Source organism: Mastigoproctus giganteus, chromosome 8, assembly GCF_048544385.1.
Source record: "Mastigoproctus giganteus isolate SK-2022 chromosome 8, ASM4854438v1, whole genome shotgun sequence".
Lineage (NCBI taxonomy): Eukaryota > Metazoa > Arthropoda > Arachnida > Uropygi > Thelyphonidae > Mastigoproctus > Mastigoproctus giganteus.
In genome coordinates this window covers 121,737,777-121,759,512 of record NC_143582.1, presented here as the reverse complement: position 1 = coordinate 121,759,512, position 21,736 = coordinate 121,737,777, and the positions used below count along the sequence as shown (strand labels likewise).

General features: G+C 36.3%; 1 protein-coding gene across 1 annotated transcript in view; it reads right to left on the bottom strand.

Annotated features, from left to right (window-relative positions):
* rasp (protein-cysteine N-palmitoyltransferase Rasp) overlaps positions 1–21,736 on the bottom strand; it is a 372,659-nt gene that overhangs the window by 183,481 nt on the left and 167,442 nt on the right. The window contains exon 6 of the mRNA XM_090380322.1: positions 7,207–7,422. Coding sequence (XP_090236448.1) covers positions 7,207–7,422 — 216 coding nt within the window. The remainder of the gene's footprint in view (positions 1–7,206; positions 7,423–21,736) is intronic.

The following is a 21,736-nucleotide window of genomic DNA, read 5'->3' as shown; positions in this document are numbered from 1 at the left end:
TACATGATTAAAATTGTATCTTTTTGCAGTAAATTCCATTCCTAGAACCTAGATCCAAGAAGCTCTTTCTATGCCTTAAACAGATTAAATCATGCACAAGCTCATTTAATTCACTGACTTTTAAAATGAGGCTTGTTTCAGAAAGTTCATCATTATAACTAATTGAAAGTTTCAGAAAGTTCATCATTATAACAGAAAGTTCATCATTATAACTAATTGATTTAATAGGGATGGGATATTAGTAGAAGTAGTAGTGGCATGTGATGCAAGAAAGCAAGTGTATGAGCTTATGCACATCAGTCAAAAAAAAAAAATTACAAAAAATCCCCTCTAAATGTTTGTCCAGTTCCTCCTTAAATTTATTTAACCTATCAACTTCCACAACGACAGATGGAAGTTTGTTCCAGCAATTAACCACCTGCTGGCTAAAGGCAAATTTCCGCACATCTAGTCTACATCTGTTCTTCCTCAATTTCAATTTATGTCCCCCTTAGGTTCATAATCTGAACAAGTGGAAGAATCCCACCAGAATTCAGCGTGCTCAACCATTCAAGGCCTTATACACCTCAATCAGATCACCACGCAGGTGCCTATTTTCTAGCTGCTGCAATTTGCAGAACTTAAGCCTCTCCTGGTAACAGGATCCCTTCATTCCCCTCACCAATCTCGTTGCCCTTCTCTGTACACGCTCAAGCAATTCTACATCCTTTCTAAAATGAGGCCTCCAGACCTGCACGCAATACTCAAGGTAAGGCCTGACCATTGCCTTATACAGAGGGACAATCACCTCCTTTTCCCTGCTAGCAAAATTCCTGTATATCATTGACAACACCCCATGACCTGCCCTGGCAGCCTGTCTGCATTGCTCAAAAAACTTCATGTCTGACTGCACAATTACTCCCAGTTTTAATTTTCTACCACCTTAAGTGTAGTACCGCAAGGCTGGTACATTTCTCTGGGGTTACTTCTACCCATATGCAGTACTTTGCATTTGCCAATGTTAAACTTCAGTTGCCACTTCTCAGCCCATTGGCCCAAATTTTCTAGATCCTGTTGCACTAACACACTGCCATTACTGTCATTAACAACCCTGCCAACCTTTGTATCATCTGCAAACTTCGACACTAAGCCTGATATAACTTCATCTATATCATTGATAAATATACAAAACAACAGTGGACCCAACGCTGAACCCTGTGGGACTCCACTAATAACACTAGTCCACGAAGAGCAGCACCCATTGATTACCACCCTGTCTTCTCCCACTCAACCATCCTTTTATCCATTCTAGCAACTTCCCTTAATACCATTCTGCTCCAATTTGTACAGTAGTCTTCCATTAGTTTTCTGTATTTCCTTTTCCAAACTTCAATTTGAGTTATGCAAAAATAGCAGTCATTAACATGATTAGTTAGCACACCACACAATGGGAACAGTGAATGGCAGTGATACTTTGTTTATTTTTAGCTAGCTAGCTAGCTTTTGAGATGCAAAGCACAAATTGTGTATCATATTGAGGTACCAACTTCTTGTCCTGATCATGTAACATGCAACAGAAATAAAGTTCATATCCTTTCTTTAATAGGGATGTTACTGACTGTCTGCGAGATTTAATCGTTTTATCCTGCATAACTAACAAAAGTTATCTAGTGAATTATTGTAATGATGTAATATTTTAAAAGCACATCCAACTGTAATTGACACCAAAAAACTATAAAAATAGCACGTTTTCTAACATCTAATGTTAACTCATGTACTTATAGCTTCAACTTATTGGTCCGTCAGGGAGGTTTGCTTTATGTATTTGTCTCACATAAAGAGAGCAGGTGGGTTTAGAATAGTGTAAACACAGACCACCGCAGCAGGATCCACAAAAATACTGTCTGCAAACTTCTCAATTGCAGTCTAACTAATATGAACAACAAAATATGAAATATCTTGTAAACTGAGGATGCCAGGTAAAAATGAGCTGCACTCTTGAAATCAGCATTACCCAATACAAATACAATTTTTGATTGTTATTCAGTGTTAAGGGGCATACAATAAGTTATCTATTTACCTGTGAAGGAAATAAGACAGAGGCAAAAATCTGGTTTTATTTTTCAATGTAACTCCCCTGAACTTCAATACACTTGTTCCATTTTGTTGGAAGTGAGGAACTACTAGACAATTAAAATTCTTTGTACTGTCCATCAAAGAACAAAGAAAGAGCAGACTTCAATTTATTATCATCAACAAAGCGACATCCATGTAAATTTTTCTTCGGGTGCTGAAACAGGAAATAGTCACTGGGGGCCAGATCTAGCCTGTAAGGTGGGTGGGTAAATTCTGTAAAGTCACAATCTCTCAAAGCAGCAGCAGCAACAGCATATGACCTGTGCAATGGTGCATTGTCCTGTAGAAGCAGCACACCCCTGGAAAGTTTTCCATGGCATTTTTCCTTTATGACATCCCTTAAGTTGTACAGTAGGGGTGCATATGATCCCCAGTGAATGTACAAAATTCCCTCAGCATCCCAAAAGATGGTGGACATAATCTTACCAGCTGAAAGTTGTATCCGAAATTTTTTGGTTGGGGGAGAACCCTTGTGCTTCCATTGCATTGATTCTTGCTTGGTCTCAGGATCCGAGTGATGAACCCATGTTTCATCACCTGTAACAATTCTGGAGATGAAAGTTTCAGGATCTTTCTCACAACACCATACTCTGAATTGCTTCTGCACAGGGGTTAGAAATCTGGGGAGCCACCTTGCATTGACCTTGGTCATTTCCAAATGTTAGTAGAGGATGGTTATAACTGATCTCTCAGATATGTCATATCCCAAGAGATCTGTGACACGTTTAAATTTCTGTCATTCAGCACAAGGGTTTTCACAGCTTGACACATTTCTGGAATGGTTGCTGTCATAGGCCTTCTTGGATGTAGATCATCTTTGATGGACTCTCTATCACACTTGAATTGTTTTGACCAGAATTTCACCTGGTACACCGAAGGTGCACTGTTGCCATACACAGCCATCATCCTTTCATGAATAGCCTTTGGCCCATTTCCTTCTTTGGTGAGGAACTTGATGACTGAATGATGCTCCAATTTCAGCAAATTCATAATTTAATACAGGTGTCTTTCTTCTTTCTGTTACAGCAGCACAACCTAAAAACACAGTGGGATCAAAATTAGTATGATTGAAGTTAGATGATTCAATATGTAGGAAGACGATAAACCATGAATTCTTGAAATATAACCATGGGAAGTACCTTAAGTAGATAATTTACTGAGTGTCTATTGTGTGTCTGATTTTGTTTGGAAACACATTTAACAAAAAAAAACAAAAAAAAAAAAAAAAACTACTTTTATATCAAGATCAATTATAAATAAATAAATATATTCTATATTTAGTCATAAGTACTGCCATACATAATTTAAAAAAATACTTATTTTTTTATGTCAATGAATACAAAAAAAAACCAAAAAAAAAAAACAAGTACATTCAGTATGTATTTGCTTTTTTTTTTATTATTTATTTTTTTTTATTTTATTTAAATAAGTATATCACACATTTGAGCACATTAAATAAAATATACATACTGGTAAACAATAATCAAAAGTTCACAGGTTTGAAGCCCCTTGACTTTTATCTTCTCAGGGCACATTTTCTTTTCAACATTATGCAGTTGACAATCAGTGGTATAACTACCAAAATCCCACTGTATAAGAAGCTCCTACCTAAAAGGGTCCATTTCTCATAAGGCAGCCTAAAATAAATGATATGATGATTTGATATTGTTATAGAGACCTTTTTAAATTTTTGAGTGGCTCCGAAAATAAAAGTTTCTATCTTTGCATAAAAAGCCAGCATTCTGCAAAATTAATTACCCCGATTTCAGTTGTTAAAAGTCGTTTTATTCTCCCCTCTGACATTTGAGGTGGGCCCCTAAGTTAGGGTTGTCCAGGTGCAGTGCAGCTAGACCTCTCGCTCCTTCAAAAATTAATAACTAAGTTTCTTCTTATTTTAATAATAATGAAACTAAGAAGAAACGTTAGTTCAAGAAGTTTGTAACTAATCTGTAAATGGACGTGTTTAGATTTGTTTGTCAAAAATAGTGGAATTACAAATGCCATTGAAATAGCTCGAAAAATGCAAGTGACAAAAACTGAACATTTGTGTGATAGAGAGTGGAGAGAGCTTCAAAAAAGTCAATAATTAACCTGACTAAGTGGAGGTCCCAGATTCTACATGGGAGACTAAAGCAGTGCTTAGAGAAATCATTAAGCTTTAATCATCATGTAGCAGTAAAAAATAAAAACACAATTTTGATCGTATGAATCAGAGCTGTAATATTCAATATGTTCTATGTCGATATCAATATTTGCAAAATAATAAGAGGAGTTTACCTCAATATAGTATGTAGAACACTTCCGTATGATACTCTCCAGAAATTAAAACGAAAAAAATCGAAAACTTACATCAGAGTAAAAAATAATTAAAAACCAATTTACTTAACACAATTTAAATCAATTTAACACAATTAAAAATCAATTTAACGCAATTAAAAATTAAAAAGAATCTAACGAAAATATTCAAAACGATTTTCCTTCTGAAGCTGACAATGCTTTGACCGTATGTCGTGACCACAGGAATGAAAATGACTGAATAGGGTTGAACCTGAAACTTAAATAGTGATTATTTGTCTTCGCGCATGCGCGTAAAGGTCCACACATTGGAGATCAAATATGGCTGTTGAACATTAACAAAATTCTTGTGTGATTTAATTTCTACAGTTTCTGCAATTAATAGTCACGTATAATTACGTTGAACATTAAGTATTTCGGCCTCGTTAAATAAAAAAGTATGTTTTTCGTTAATGGCATGAAAGGCTAATTCTGACGCTGCTGAACGAGAAGCACGAACTGAGGCTTCGTGTTGATTTACACGAATATTAAGAGAAAACCGCGTCGAACCTTGGTAAGACGAGTCGCATTCACCGCAAGAAATGTTGTATACCAGATCATTAATTTGTGTTGCGAACGTGGAAAGAACCGAGCAATTGTTCAGTATAGTGTGTAATTTCTGTATTGGCCTGGCCACAATTTTAAATTGGGTATCTTTAAAGAATCTATTAAGCTGTTTGTGCCACTGTTCAATATATGGGACAGAAATAAAGTATTTTTTGATATTATTATTGTTGGTTGGTGTAGTATTTTGTATCCTAACCTTAGCCTGTACCCTAATTCGGTTTATTGTGGCAAGGGGATAACCCCTATTTAAGAACCTGCTAGTTAATATTTGTATTTCTGAGCCCAAAGCAGATTCCGTCGTTGAATATTTATAGGAATTTAGAAATTGATTAAAGATAATCGATCTTTTGTATGTGAATGGGTGATAGCTATTATAATGTAGAAGCATTTGGGTGTTTGTAGGTTTTCGATAGATGCTAAATTGGATTTTATTCGAGTATTTAGACAAGTAACATCGTCTAAATACCTCTCATAGTTATGTGATACGGTGTCGAAAAGGTGTCAAACGTATATGCTCAATTGTTGAGAGATAGATCTCTGACATTAAGCCGCTCAGGCTCAAACCCATTGGCAATCCAAAAATTTATTTGTACACCTTGTCTCGAAAGGTGATATAGTTGGCCTCAACTAACAGTTGAATCAAGTGAAAAATTTCCTTAATAGGTAGCTTCGTATAATTAATAGGTACCGAGTTTTTATTTAACCTATCACAAATAATATCTAATGTGTATTCAACATTTACATTCGTATATAATGAGGTAACATCTAGTGTGAATAAATTGTCATTGTCGCCAAGTCTACAGTCGTTAAATTTATTAAATAATGTATCGTAGTTCTTAATCCCAAATTGTATTACCTGTCTAAAGGGTTTTATAATGCTATATACATGTGTGGCTAAGCATGAAAATGCCGAGTTCATGTAGGAAACAATTGGTCGAATAGGAAATCCACGTGTAATTTTACCTGACCAAAAAGTGCAGGAATATCGTATGTTCTAGCCGTCAATTCCTTTAACTTGGCCATAGTAATGTAGTCGTTTTTTTCGATATGTGGTTAACATTTTATTGTATTGATTGACCAAATTGGTAAACAGTGCCAGGTCTACTTCAAGATAAGTGGAGGTATCTGAAACAACTGAATCTAACTTATTAATATAATCAGGTTTATCTAGTATTACCACTGTATCTCCTTCATCTGCCCTCTATATAATAATGTCCTTATTTCCCCGAAGTTCTCGTAAAGTTGAACTGTCATGTGTATTCAATTTAGGAAGTCGCGTTTCTTTTATGTTATTCACTTAATCCATTCTTAAAACAATGCATAATTGAATTTGGACTTCGTAATGTTCCACAAAAAGATTTATTTACATTGAACGATCCACAGTTCGTTCAATGAAGATGACCACGAAGGACGCTTTCACTTTCAGCAAGATGGAGCACCTCCTCACTACCTGACAGAGGTAAGGGAATTTCTCAATAACCGTTTCCCAGGTCGGTGGATTGGTCGAGAAGGGCCGTTAGCATGGCTACCTCGTTCCCCAGATTTGACACCTCTTGACTTTTTTCTATGGGGTTTCATTAAAGATCGAGTGTTTGTTCCATCCTTACCTATCAATCTTGCCGAGCTCAAAACTAAAATCACCACCGCTGTTAAAGAAGTTATGCCAGGTATGTTACATTGTGTTTGGGAGGAAACTGAGTTCAGATGGGATGTCTGCCATGTGACATCGAACCAAAATGACTGTTCTAGGTAAAACTTGATATTTTTTGCTACAATATGACAGTTCAATAAATTATGTCTCCTGAATAAATTTCTATACACTTACGAAGTTGTAAAGTCCTTTTTGAATCACCCTGTATAATAGATAAGATTCCCAGTAAATTGGAGAAGATTATTAAAATACAGCATGAAAAGAACTGAAAGGAATTGTCCATTTAGCATTTCAAATATGAATTTTATGGCCAGCCACTACCAATACCCATAGCAAGAAGGATGAAAGTAAGAAAAAAATATATATAAGCAGTATTAATTAAAACAGTACAAGTTCCCTTCATTAAAAAAATTTTTCTGCTATATTGATGATGCTGTGTTACTTTTTAAAAATATAAAATGACACAATTTCGAATAGCAAAGCTTAATAATAAATATAAAATAAATAAATAATAAAACTTAATTTATGCAAAAATTTACCTGATTAAGAAACAGTGTATATGTTAGAATTGGCCCAGTGAAAAAAACAGGTAAATAAAAACAATATGCCATTATGTAGATTATATCTTTCTGACTCCAGTGGCAGTGAATACCATCATCAATTCTATCCAATGCAAAACTCAGACATCTAGCATTTAACCATGCCACACCAACCTCAGCCAAAAAACCCTCCTGCTCTCCAAGTACTAAGTTTTCCTAGAAATAAAGTATCAAACTTTAAAAATACAGATAATATTTTCATTACAAAATAGTTTATACATTTTTGTCAAGAACTGTGCATTTTTTTAAATTAAAAAAAATACAGAAGTATTTTTTCTTCTTTTTATAGTTCAATGCAATGACCCCACAAGAAAGTGAAACTTGAAACTAACTTCATTGTTTTATGGCAGTTATACCAATGCTCAATTAATAATGGACCATATATTTCTATGCAACATTATTGTTTTGAATGTGCAGCATGGAAATCTGTGTTCACATATGCTAGGCTACAGTGAAAAATTTTATTAAGAGAAATTTTCATTACAATGGGTACAACTGGGCCAAAGAGCACATTAATCATAACTTGCTAAGCAGGAAACAACTAAGCAGTTAACTATTTGGAAATAATGAAAAAAGACAAAGATGTCTGAACTAATTACAACAGTTTGTTACTATTTTGTCCTGTTCTCTGTGCAAATGTCTAAATGTAGAATGTTTCACTATAATAATGATTTCTGTTTCCCACGATGTACACACATTGTGTGATACAGTCAATTATGTAAATGCTTACTTACAATCGCATAACTGGGAGAACAACTGTTGATGTAAACAATATCTGGGATTCTCTACATCAACATTCTTGAGTGCATCTATTACTGGAGAATGAAGTGAAATGTGTATAATTTGTGGTAATAATTCCTTTCGTGGATTGTGGTGTTATATTTGTTTTCTATGAGTGCAAAGAATTCTCAAGAAGGATAGTATTCTAAAGAAAACCAGTGACTTAAGAGATAACTAACAATTATGCTACAAATATTATCTTTATTAATAACATAATGCTCCAGAATTCTGTCAGTCCCTTGGTCACATGTGCTGCTCCTCTCAATGATCCCAATGATCAAACAGGAAAGAAAAGGAAAATGATATCAAAAGAGTGATTTTCTTGGTGGTGCTTAATTCGTAATTAATTTTTAATTCAAACCACCTTTTAAATATTAAAAAGAGCACCATCAAAATGTTAATGTGCAGAATAATAAGTCTGTGATCTAAAAAGATTAGATGATGAACTTAAACATCTTTTTAAAACATTTACTAACAATGGATTTCTACTAAGCACAGTAACAAAACCAATGCAAATACATGAAAAATTACAGGAATGATACTTTGCACAAAAGTATAAAAAAGCAGAACAGAAAAAAGGTAAAAAAAAAAGCAATGAAAATACGCTACATATACACAAAATAGGGACGAAATATACAAGAAATTTCAATAAATACGGAAATGATGTGGTATTTAAAATAATAAACAAAACAGGTCCATTCCCCCAAATCACTGATCAACACGTAAAATGTTATGAAAACGAAAGTACCCAATCTTGACTAATTTCATGCTATAGTGAACATGAAAATCACATTAAAATTTGTCGATTGACTCTTGTTTTTGAATTTCAGTTGGGGATCTCATATTAGCGAGTTACTGTACATTATCAGAAATGGCTCTCGGCAACTGTCGCCTCGCTCTGTATCACGTGGTAAGTTGTTCCAGCCTCAAATGTGTCTTCAACTCTGTTGCAGTAATCCTTGAATCCTCAGTTACCAGTTGTTTTCTGTGAGATTCCTAATTTTTGTGCAGTATTTGTGTTGTGTAAGATCAATATGCCCCATAATTGTGTGAATAGTCTGGATAACTTCTGTTACATATGTGGAGAAGTCATGTTAGCTTCAAGAAAGCGTCCCTTAACTCGAGCCATAAAAAAGGCCTATCAACATCCTTACAAACAGTGAGTTAACCTTCTGTTTGATAGAATTTATCATATTCTTTATTTCGAGTACGAAATGTTGTCACTTTCACAGAATGATCTAGAAGATTCCACTGTTGTAGCCTCGAGGTGCCCATGATGTGAAGGGAGCCTACAAATCATGTCACAGACTGTTACTTCTGAATGGTGCCTCCTATTACAAAAGGGTTTGGTTTGTATTAGGGTTTAGTGACGTGGGCTATAATGCACCAGTTTATATGGTATGATATGTTTCAGAGGTGTTTACTTTGGATTTAAATTGTTCCTTTTAACCTGATTCATACTTCACTGGGTTAATCTGTTGCTTATATTTACTTCCTTAGAGGTGGTATAAATTAATAGCTTTAAGGAAGATGAAAATATCTGTGAAGTCATCTCTATCATTCAAGAGGTCTGTTAGGATAATGGTGTGATGTGTCCTATAAATATCTTTGAAAGCTTGTTTGCATTCATTTGCATATGTAGGACAGTCTATTAATATGTGTTGGACTGACTGGATAGTGCCACAAGTCTGGCATTGTGGTGATTCTTCTGCTCGCAAAAAGAAAAGAGGGCATAAAATGGGTATGCCTGATTATTAGTATGGCCAGTACTGTTTCTTCTTTTCTCGACCTTCGTGTGCTCGAAACTCAGTTTTCAATATTTGGCTTTATTTGGTACAATTTGTTTGCAGTTTGCTGATTCCAAGTTTCTTGCCATTGCAACTGGCAAGTATGCCATATTGCAGGCTTGTAATCAGAATAAATGGCACTGATATATCTTCTGCAATCTGCAGTATGGCTTCTTTTGCTGACTTGTCTGCTGCTTCATTTCCAGCAATCCCTGTATGTCCTGGGATCCAGAAGAAAAGTATATCCTGTTCACTTCTGGTGCAGTCAGTTAGTATTTGTTGTATGTGACAAAGGATTGGGTGTACCTACCGTATTTCCCCATGTATAAGACGCACCATAATTTTGGGGCCCGAAATTTGAAAAAAAAAAAAAAATTTATTACATAAAGTTATTGAACTCAAGTTTTATTCATCATAAAATCCATACAACTCCTCATAACTTGAATTCAGCACTGTACGAAAATCTTTTCTGAGCCATTTCTGGGCAGAACGTGGCAAAACGTAACCTAATATACCGGTAACAAGTGCGAAACAATGAGCGCAAAGACAACAAGTGCGAAAAAGCGGGAAATGCAAGTAGAAAAATCTACAACCACTGTATAAGACGCACCCACTTTTTTGACCCCAAATTTTTCGAAAAAAGGTGCGTCTTATACATGGGGAAATACGGTATGTTTTGCATGGCTTGTAAGGAGCTCACGGAATCCATATATATTACACTTCTTGTGTAACGCTTACCATGTACATTCTGCCGTGTATACACCGCCCTCTTTCGGTAGTTGTTGTGTTAAAGTAATATCTGGAAATACAGCTATTTCTCTCATTGAAGTGTTTGTTTTCGAGCCATCCGTGTATATTGGAATATAGTGAGGAAATTGAAGTCTGGCACTGCATGTAGCTGTTGGAAGATTGCTGCAGGTATCGCTTTTTTATTCCATTTCTGAAAGGAGAAGTCACATATTGGGATATGAGAATGCTTCTCTTTCTTGGTGATTCCCTTCTACTTCTACTTCTGACTCTCACTCTCTCTCTCTCTAGCTGATGCAGCATAAGCCTCAGACTTCCTTGCACTATGTGGCTGGTAATAATAATAATATTGGAGAGGTATGATAGGCATCAATAGCTATACGCAGTGCATTATGATGAAGCGGGTCCAGTCATTTCAGAGCTGTTTTCTGTGCTGAATAGTACACTGGGGATCCATAGTCCTGCTTTGATCTAATTAGTGCTTAGTATAGATTTAATAAGAAATATCTGTCTGCTCCCCAAGCTGTCGATGAAAGGATTTTAAGTATGTTCAGGTGTTTTGTACAGGTTTTACCTAGCACCCAGATGTGCTCCACGAACCTGAGTTTCTTATCTAAGATTAGCATGAGAAATTTTGCTTTCGGCTGCATTGGTATATTCTGGCCTTCTAGTTTTAATTCAGGGTCAGGATGGAGATTTCTTTTGCAGCAAAAATGTACATGTATTGTTTTTTGCTTTGATAGTCTGAATCCATTATCTAGTGCCCACTTACTTATATTGTTTATTGAGTATTGCAACTGCCACTAGATAGTTCTCATGTTATGCGACTGACTAGAGATACTAAAATCATCTACATAAAGTGCAAGTGAAACTGAAGGAGGGAGCCGATTTGTGATCAAATTAATCTTTATGGCAAACAAACTGGCACCGAAGACTGAGCCCTGTGGGACCACCTTCTTGTTGGTAGATTTTGGGGAAAGAAGTTTATATTTTGACTCGGAAGGTTATGTTCATAAGGAAATTCTGGATAAACATAGGAAGACTGCCTCTGAGTCCAGCAAGGTGCATATCTCTTAGGATCCCGTATCTCCAAGTGGTACTGTAAAATTTTTCAAAAAATTCTGTAACCATATGTTGTGATCTGATAAATGCATTTCTGATGTTGGCTTCTAGCCTAACTAGGTGGTCTAGTGTAGACCTCTGATGTCTGAACCAACACTGTGTGTTTGTGTAGAAGTCTTTTTCTTCTAAATACCATATCAATCTCTTATCATTTTTTCTAGTAGTTTTCCTAAACAACTAGTGAGAGCTACTGGTCGATAGTTGCATGGGTTTGTTAAGGCCTTGTCAGGTTCAGGAAAAGCTAGTACTATTGCATGGTGCCATGCGTTTGGAATTTTACATTTTGGAACATTACATTTTCATTGAATATTCTGCTATATAGTTTCAGTAGATTTTCTAATTCGGTTTTATTAAGATGTCTGATCATGTCATAATGTATGTTGTCTGGACCTACTGCACTTGGCCTGGCTGTGGAAAAAACTTCGTGCAGTTCATTTATTGTGAATGGTTGATTGTAGGGCTCTTTACCTTTTGATTTAAAATTAATCTTGTGCTTTTCTGATTTTTTTTGTTGAATCAGAAATTCTGGATGATATGAAGCTTTCGTTGACACTTTTGTAAAGGTCTCACCTAATGTATTTGCAATAATGGTAGGGTCAGTCAAACTGGTTCCACTGCAGACTAGTATTGGTGATGGCCTATTTCTACATTTACCTGTCATTTTTCTTATTTTATTCCAGACTATATAAGCATTTGTTGTCCTGTTTATTGTACAAGTGAATTGGATCCTTGTTGCTCTTCGACTCTATTTCGTAGTGAATTTTGCTATAGCTCACATTCTTTTTGTACCAAATCAATTGTCTGTGATGGGGTATATGCAAAATCGATTCCATGCCCTATTATGTTGTTTTCTTGTTTCAGTACAATCAGCATTCCAACATGTCTTTGGGCGGTTGTGGAAACGTGACGAAGTCTTCGGTATTGTGAGTTTGCTTGCGTTTTGTATGGTTTCTGTGACACGTGCTACACTAGCATGTGTCACAGAAATTCACTAATGTTTTGTAGTGAATAATATTGGTGTTAAAAACTTCTTTCCTCCAAAATGCTTCCCAGTTAGCTTAATCTATCTTCCAGCGGGCAGTCCTGTTGGTAGGACACGGATACTCACTCACCAGTGTGGAAATTACTGGCTAATGATCAATACCAAGAGGATCTACAAATACCTCCCAATTTAATGCTGTGTAGAGCATAGCAGTACATATGGTAAGGTCTATTGCTGTAGTGGTCCAAGTTTGAAAGTGGAAGTAAGTGTGGTTATCCTGTTAAGTTGTAAGAGGTTTATCTAATAGTTGTTCAATGATGTGTCCTCTTCTGTTGTAGTCTGAGCATTCCCACAAAGGGTTATGTCCATTCATATCAACCATCAAACAGAGAGGGAGGTAGTTGTTGTAGCAATGCATCCAAGTCTTCATAAGACATTTTCTGCTGGTGGTATGTATACTGAACATATGGTTAATAGGGATCCTGCTATTGTACAAATTGCTACCGCCTCTAATTGGCTATTTATATGTACTTGTGTTGTTATTCTGTCATTTACTAATATAGCCACTCCTCCATGGGTTATACCTTCAGTTATTCAGTCTCTCCTGTACATTGAATAGTTCCTGATATTGATGGTATCTTGTTGTTTAAGGTACGTTTCCTGGAGACAGAGGCAGATTGGTGTGTACTGTGTGATCAGATATTGGACATCATCAAAATTAGTACATAGTCCTCAACAGTTCCACTGAATAATTTTATCCATTATTTGTATTTCCTCAGCCCCTCCAGCAGTTTTTGTTGGGTGGTAGTCTTTTGCTATTCTGTCCTTAATCTATCTCTTTTGGGTTAAGACTGGTTTTCCAGTATCCATATCTTCTTTGGCATGGATTTCCAACACTTCATCTAGCTTTTCTGTATTCTCTAATTCCATAAATTCGGAGGGAGGTTCATAATTACATGGTCCTTCATTACTATTACACTATTTCACAGTTAGAGGAAACAGAGAGGATTGACATTGGTTTGTTTACTGTTTTCTCCTGTTTATCTTGTTGTTTTCTTGGAGTAAATGTTTGACCTGTGGAAAGAAAGATTCATTTGGAGGAACTGAGAATTCTTTTTGACATTCAACTGACTTAAATTTAGTTGCTACTTGTGTGTACGTTGGTCTACTGATTACAGTTGGCTGGAGAGTCACTGCAAGTGGGTAGGTGAAGTAAGAGTTGCTTACGGGCAGCAGTTCAAGAGGGCGCCAACAAAACTTTTGACATAAACAAGTAGGACCTCTGTTTAAATAAACTTCTTTACATCGAAATTTTTTATTTAGCGATACGCACAATATCACATGTTCTTTCACTTTGCTCAAAGCATGTCATAATTTCATTTCTCACCTCTATCGACAGAGGCGGACTGGCCTTACTTGGGAAACCCCGGTGGGCCGAAGGTCGGTGTAATTTTGGCCATAAACCCTTGTATGAAGCCACTACAAGTTTTCCCTAGTAAGAATTTTTTGACAGTCTATGGATAATGCTTTTCTTTTTTTCTCTGAATCTGTAGTATCTTCACCAGCATGCTTCCTGTTCGCACTTTTCTCAAGTATTTTACTCGTTTTTAGGGAATAAAACACAATTACAATATAAAAAGGACAAAAATGAGGAGGCATGCTTGATACATAGAAACAAAGCTGCCCGTGCATGTAGAAACTGCTACATGCACGGGCAGCTACATGCAGGATCAACAAAGCAGAAAGCATATATTTTATAATGGGAGATTTTAATTTCCCAGAGATTCACTGGAATTTGTGAGTTGGTCACTCACACACTAGCAAAGCTTTTGTGGATTTATTGGATGATTGTTTTCTACATCAGCATGTTCGGGAGGCAACTAGAGGGAGTAATACTCTTGATCTGATTATCAGTAGTTATTCTTCATACATTAAGAATCTGCAGATAAAAAGGAACCACTAGGTGGCAGTGATTACAGTGTGCTGAAGTGGGATTTACTCAAAGAGGTAGCTACCATCAGGGGTAAAGGGAAGGGTTTTTGATTTCGTAAAGGTGACTACGATGGTCTGAGACAGTATTTAAATCCTATACGGTAGGACCAACTGATGATGTTACCAACAGCAAATTCAAAATGGGAAGCACTCAAAGAAATAATCTTCAAAGCTAATAGGCTTTTCATACCATCGAAGAAATACTGTTCGAGATTTAGGCTAAATGGATTAATTAGACATGTGGCATAGAAAAAAAAAAAAATGCATGGGATACATATAAATTAACAGGTGACACAGAAGCCTATGATAGATATAAGCTGGTCTGTAACCAAGTAAAAAAGGAGGTTAGGTAGGCAAAGGCAGATTATCAGAAATCTTTGGCAAAGGATGCAAAGAAAACAGCAAAGAGTTCTTTACTTATGTAAACTCTAGAAGGAAGGGGATGGATCAGATTGGTCCACTTGATATCGATGGTTCAAATGTTTATGATCCTGCTCAGGTAGCTAACAAACTAAATGAATATTTTGCATCTACATTCACACATGAGGAGTTATTCAGGGAGGGGAATGCCAGAGGTGTATTAAATTCTGGCAGCAAGCAAGATAATCTTGTAATAACTGAGAGTAAAGTGGAGAGAAATTGTTGAAGATAAATATAAGAAAGGCACCTGGGGTAGATGAAATCTATCCAGTTATATTAAAGAAGGCAGCAAAAGAAGTAAGCAAACCCTTAGCCATAATTATGAGAGCTTCCTTGGAATCAGGGGAGGTACCCATGGACTGGAAATGTGCAAATGTGACCACAATCCACAAAGGAGGATCAAAGGAGGATCAAAGACACAGCTAATTACAGACCTGTTAGTTTAACTTCTGTTCCAAGGAAATTAATGGAGGCACTGGTTAAAGAAGTATTGCAGGATCATCTAGACAAGACTTCAGTTATAGCTCAGACAGAGCATGGGTTTGTTAAGGGGAAGTCTTGTATGACCAATTTGATTGGATACTATGATGTAGTCAAAAAGGAACTGGATGCAAAGAATAAATTTGATATCATATATTTGGATCTTAGAAAGGCCTTTGATACTGTTGCACATGGAAGACTGCTGCACAAATTGTAGCAGTGTGGCATTGGAGGCAAATTGCTGCTATGGATAAGGGGATGGTTGAGTGGGAGAAGACAGAGTGATAATCAATGGACACTGCTCTTCGTGGATTAATGTTATTAGTGGAGTCCCCCAGGGTTCAGTTTTGGGTCCATTGTTGTTTTCTGTATTCATTAATGATATTGATGATGGTATATCAGGCTTAATGTCCAAGTTTGCAGACGATATGAAGGTCGGCAGGGTTGTTAATGACACAAATGATGGTGTGCTGCTGCAACAGGATCTAGAAAAGTTGAGCAAATGGGCTGAGAGGTGGCAACTGAAGTTTAACATTGACAAATGTAAAGTACTGCATATGGGAAGCAGTAGCCCCAGAGTAACGTATCAACTGTGTGGTACTATGCTGACAGTGGTAGAGAGTGAAAAGGACCTGGGGGTAATTGTGCAGGCTGTTATGAAGTTTTCTGAGCAGTGCAGACAGTTTGCAAGAGTAGCTCATAGTGTTTTGTCAGTGATATACAGGAATTTTTCTAGCAGGGATAAGGAGGTGATTATCCCCTTGTATAAGGCTATGTCAGGCCACACCTTGATTACTGTATATCAGGTCTGGAGGCCTCATTTTAAGAAGGATGTAGATCTGTTGGAACAAGTACAGAGAAGGGCAACAAGATTAGTGAATGGAACAAAATTTTGCTCTTACGAAGAAAGGTTTAAGTTTTGCAAATTACAGTGTCTGGAGACTAGGCACCTGCGAGGTGATATGATTGAAGTGCAAAGAGCCTTGAATGGTTTGAGCATGCTCAATGCTGACGGGATTCTTTCTCTCGCTCAGAATAATCACCTGAGAGGGCATAAATTCAAATTGAGGAAAGACAGTTGTATGATAGATGTGCGGAAGTTTGCCTTTAGCCAGAGGGTGGTTGATTGTTGAAACAAATTTCAATCTGTCGTTGTAGAAGTTGATAGCTTAAACAGATTCAAGGCAAAACTAGACAAACATCTGGATAGAGTGGATGGGCGAAATGAGAAGGGGGAGTGTTTTTTTTTGGCTGATGCTATATAAGTTTGCTTTCTTGCATCATGTGCCCTGCTAATGCTAATTTTTTTGAAGACAGAAACACTATTATCACCTTACACTAGCTCACATTTTACACATTTCTGGAGGTCACTACCATAAAACAATAAAAACAATTTCCAGTTGCCTTCCTGCTAGTGGAATCTTTTAAAAACAGGTAGTAAACTCAATCTAATTGCATTTGCGATAATACCAATAGCTGCAATTGTGGGTTTTTATTTTATTATGGTGAAATGTATTTCCCCTTCACTAAAATCCTCAATCTTATGAAAAGCATATATACATTTTCAGACACTTCGCTTCTTTCAGTTCGGGTGATTCTCGAGTTCGACTGCCATTTCTTGTAAACACAAAGGTGAATCGTGCACAAGCGAATCCGGTTCGTGTTATATACACGACATTGTTCCCCTATTTATAAATTGTGTATGATCGAATTCGTGTAGTGTAAACACGTGTTATACGAGGACTGGCCATACTATATACTGTATTTTAATTTTTTCTCAGGATAAGTATTTTGGGTGTTACCACAGACAACTTATTTCTTAACATATGCTTATAGCTTCGATTCTTTATACAATTTCAATTTTTTAGCATTGCATATAAATATCACGAAACTTACCTCCTCATCCATATGGTTAAAATATAATGAAGAAATTAAAATGGAAAATTAAAAAAATATGAAAAAATTCCCCGAGGGGAAAAACGTGCACTCTTTTCCGCTTGGATCGTCATACATTAAAATTAACGATTATGAAACTACGAATGAGAAGAACCAAGAGTCCTAACATTGGAGTTTTGCAATTCTGTCATCAGTTGGTTCATTTAACCGGGAAAGAAATTCTGAGTGTTATAAAGGTTAACTCTAGCTCCCATGGTGCATGCGCACCAGAAATTTTACATGTTTTAATAAGGATGTTATCCTGCGAGGTTCAGTCGGAAAATCATTCAATGGCTGAAGCTTCGTGTACTAATAATAGTTTATAACTGGAATTCAGTTTTGTTAATTTTATTGCAGAATCTGTTTGAGTGTTATAAATATATGAATGCAAATGTTGACTGAGTTCTGTGGCTGAATAATTAGCACGAAGGCTGGTTTGGTGATATAAGCTCTGTTATTTGCAGTTTTGGTGGATCCAAATTTGGCTGTAATACTACCAATGTCGTACGCATTAGGGTACCTACAGACGCTCCAGCTTGCTTTCACAGGCCAAGTTTGTGCAGTCAAACTGGAGAGTTTGTATATAGCACAGTCTGCCTGAATGGCTGCCTGGCCCGGTCTGTGTAAATTTGAGCGACGACAGATATTGCCCTGCATGTAGATGTGGTTTAACCAAATATGGCACACACAAAGAACCTTGTGAAGGCGCACTCAACACCTTAAACAAATACGCTACTTGATAAAATTGTTCGATAATTATTAGCTTCACAAGTTCTGATTGTAATTGGGCCTCTGACGTCAGTAATTTCCAGATTCTGGGTTATGAGAGTGAGCAAACAGCAGGTTAAACAAAAAACCAAACACAGTGAACAAAACAAATAATTCATATTTAATGCATCTTAAATTCTTCTTCACTACCCTTAAGCTGTATGAAGAAATTCTTCTTCACTACCCTTAAGCTGTATGAAGAAATTCTTCTTCACTACCCTTAAGCTGTATGAAGAAATTCTTCTTCACTACCCTTAAAGATAATATTACTCCATTTTAATCGTTACAATATATTTTTAAAAACGATTTTACAGATACTTTTCAAAATGTAGCAGTTGCACGAAGAATTTTTCTAACTTTGCCAGTTTCAGCTGCCTCGGGTGAACGAAGTTTTCAAAATTAAAATTAATCAAAAAATTATTTACGATCGACAATTTCCCAACAAGGACTTTCTAATTTGGCAATAATTTCAATAGAAAATGACCTTTTGGAAAAAATAAACATAAATGAAATAATTAATAAATTCGCATTCTTAAAGCAAGGAAACATAAATTTGTATAATTTTTGTTAACATTATAATTTTTCTTTTATTTTATTATTGTGATAGAATACGATTACTGTGATATAGAATTTACATTTTATTTCCAGAATTTCAGAATGATTTTGTTATTTTTGCTTATTGTTTCATTATATTATATGTAAGATATTTTGTAATTCTTTTCTTTTTCAATAAATGAATGCTATTTTATTGTTTAATCCAAATATTTTGGTGCGGCATATTTGATTTTGCTTACTGGCGGCACATAGGGTAGTGGCAGCCCTGGTTGGCTGGAGCATTTTTCTTGCTTCTTGGTATGTAATATTGTGGTCTGTTTTGTAGTTCTGTATTTTTTTTTTTTTTTCTTTCTTCCATTTTTCACATGTTCTGGAGTAGGCAGGATGTTCTCCTTTAAAATTTGGACACTTTGGTGTTGGAGCTGGGCAGTCTTCGATCTGATGTTCTTTGGATCCACATTTGGCACATGTCGATGTATTTCTACATGCAGTCTGTGAGTGTCCATATTTTTGACACTTGAAACAGCACAAGGGATTTGGGATATATGCTTTTACTTGGCAGTTCAAATACCCTGCTTTTACATTGGGTGGAATTTTTGGTGTGTTAAATATCGGAATTAAGGTTTTGGTATTATATATTTCCATCTCTCCGATAAGAAATTCGTCTTACATTTGCCACTGCTTGATTTTGGACTTTGTTCTTGGTTTCCTCTTCAGTAACGTGTAAGAGATCTAACTCAGATCAAATTAATCTTCCCTGTGAAGAGTTTAAGGTGTTAAGTTACGGGAGCGGTGACTACTGGTATACCTCCAAAGTCCAATACATTCAGTAACTTTTCTAAATGTCTAGTACTCAACATTTTATCTAACAAATCCCTAGATCAGAGTCACCAGACTGTTTTTGGTGTTCTGGCTAGTCCTTCCAAGATTTTTAGATAAAAAAATGGGGATTTCTTTCCTAATATCTCCTCTCCAATAGAGTGAATGATTATGAATGAGGTTGTTGGTTTTAAATTGTCCATCCCTTCCCTTTTGGCAGTATTTTCAGGATCTTCAGCAGTTCGATTTAGTAGGATCTTCTCTGAATTCCCTTGGGAAGTAGTAACTTAACTACTCATGTTCTGTTCTTTTAGCCGTGGGAGTGTAACTTCCAACTCTAGGAGTTTGGTAAATAAATTTGATGAATTTGAGGTATTGCTCAAAACATCAAAGGCAGATATTGTTGGGATATCAGAGATGTGGTGTCACACAGATATAACGAATGCAGAACTGGAATTTGGGGAGTACAACATCTACAGAAAGGATAGACAGAATAGGAAGGGAGGAGGGGTTATGCTATTAGTTAAGAAACACAAAATCAAAGGAACTGAAGCCAGTTGACATCACTGGACAGTGCTGTATCGAGTCAGTTTGGTGTGACATAAGCATTGGGAGATCAAAATTGAGAGTAGGAGTGTGTTATAGGCCTAATGACTTTGATGAGTATAATAAGAAACTGTAGAGGGAAATAGAGTGGGCCAGTAAATCAAAGAGTCTTATAATGGGGGAATTTTAATTTCCCAGATATTGACTGGAATTTGTGGGTTGGTTACTCACACTGTAGCAAGGCTTTTGTGGATTTACTGGATGATTGTTTTCAGCATCAGCATGTTCGGGAGGCAACTAGATGGAGTAATACTCTTGATCTGATTATCAGTAGTGATTCTTCATGCATTAAGAATTTGCAGATAAAGGAACCACTATGTGACAGTGATCACAGTGTGCTGAAGTGGGATTTACTCAAAGAGGTAACTACCATCAGGGGTAAAGGGAAGGGTTTTTGATTTCGTAAAAGCAACTACGGTAGTCTGAGACAGTATTTAAATTCTATACGGTGATCTGAGACAGTACTTAAATTCTATATGGTGGGACTAACTGATGATGTTACCAACAGCAAATTCAAAATGGGAAACATTCAAAGAATTAATCTTGGAAGCTACTAGGCTTTACATACCAACTAAGAAATATTGTTCAAGGTTTAGGCCTAAATGGATGTCAGATGAATTAATGAGACAGGCAGAGAAGAAAAATGCATGAGATACATATAAATTAATGGGTGAAGAAGCCTATAATAGATATAAACTGGTCTGTAACCAAGTCACAAAGGAGATTGGGCAGGCAAAGGCAGATTACAAGAAATCTTTGGCAAAAGATGCAAAGAAAAACAGCAAAGAGTTCTTTACTTATGTAAACTCTAGAAGGAAAGGGATGAATCAGATTGGTCCACTGGATATTGATGATTCAACTGTTGATGATCCTGCTCAGGTGGCTAACAAACTAAATGAGTATTTTGCATCTACATTCACACATGAGGAGTTATTCAGGGAGGGGGAATGCCAGAGGTGAATTAAACTCTAGCAGTGAGCTAGATGATTTTGTAATAACTGAGAGGAATGTAGAGGAGAAATTGTTGAGGATAAATATAAAAAAGGCATCCGGGGGTGGATGAGATCTATCCAGTTACATTAAAGGATTCAGCAAAGGAAGTAAGCAAACCCTTAGCCATAATTATGAGAGCTTCCCTGGACTCAGGGGAGGTACCCATGGACTGGAGATGTGCAAATGTGACCCCAATTCACAAAGGAGGATCAAAGGGTGACACAAATAATTATGTACCTGTCAGTTTAACTTCTATTCCAGGAAAATTAATGGAGGCACTGGTTAAAGAAGCACTGCAGGATCATCTAGACAAGACTTCAGTTATAGCTCGGACACATCATGGTTTTGTTAAGCGAAAGTCTTGCCTGACCAATTTTACTGGATACTATGATGTGGTCACAAAGGAACTGGATGCAGGGAATAACTTTGATATCATATATTTGGATCTTAGAAAGGCTTTTGATACTTTGCACATGGAAGACTG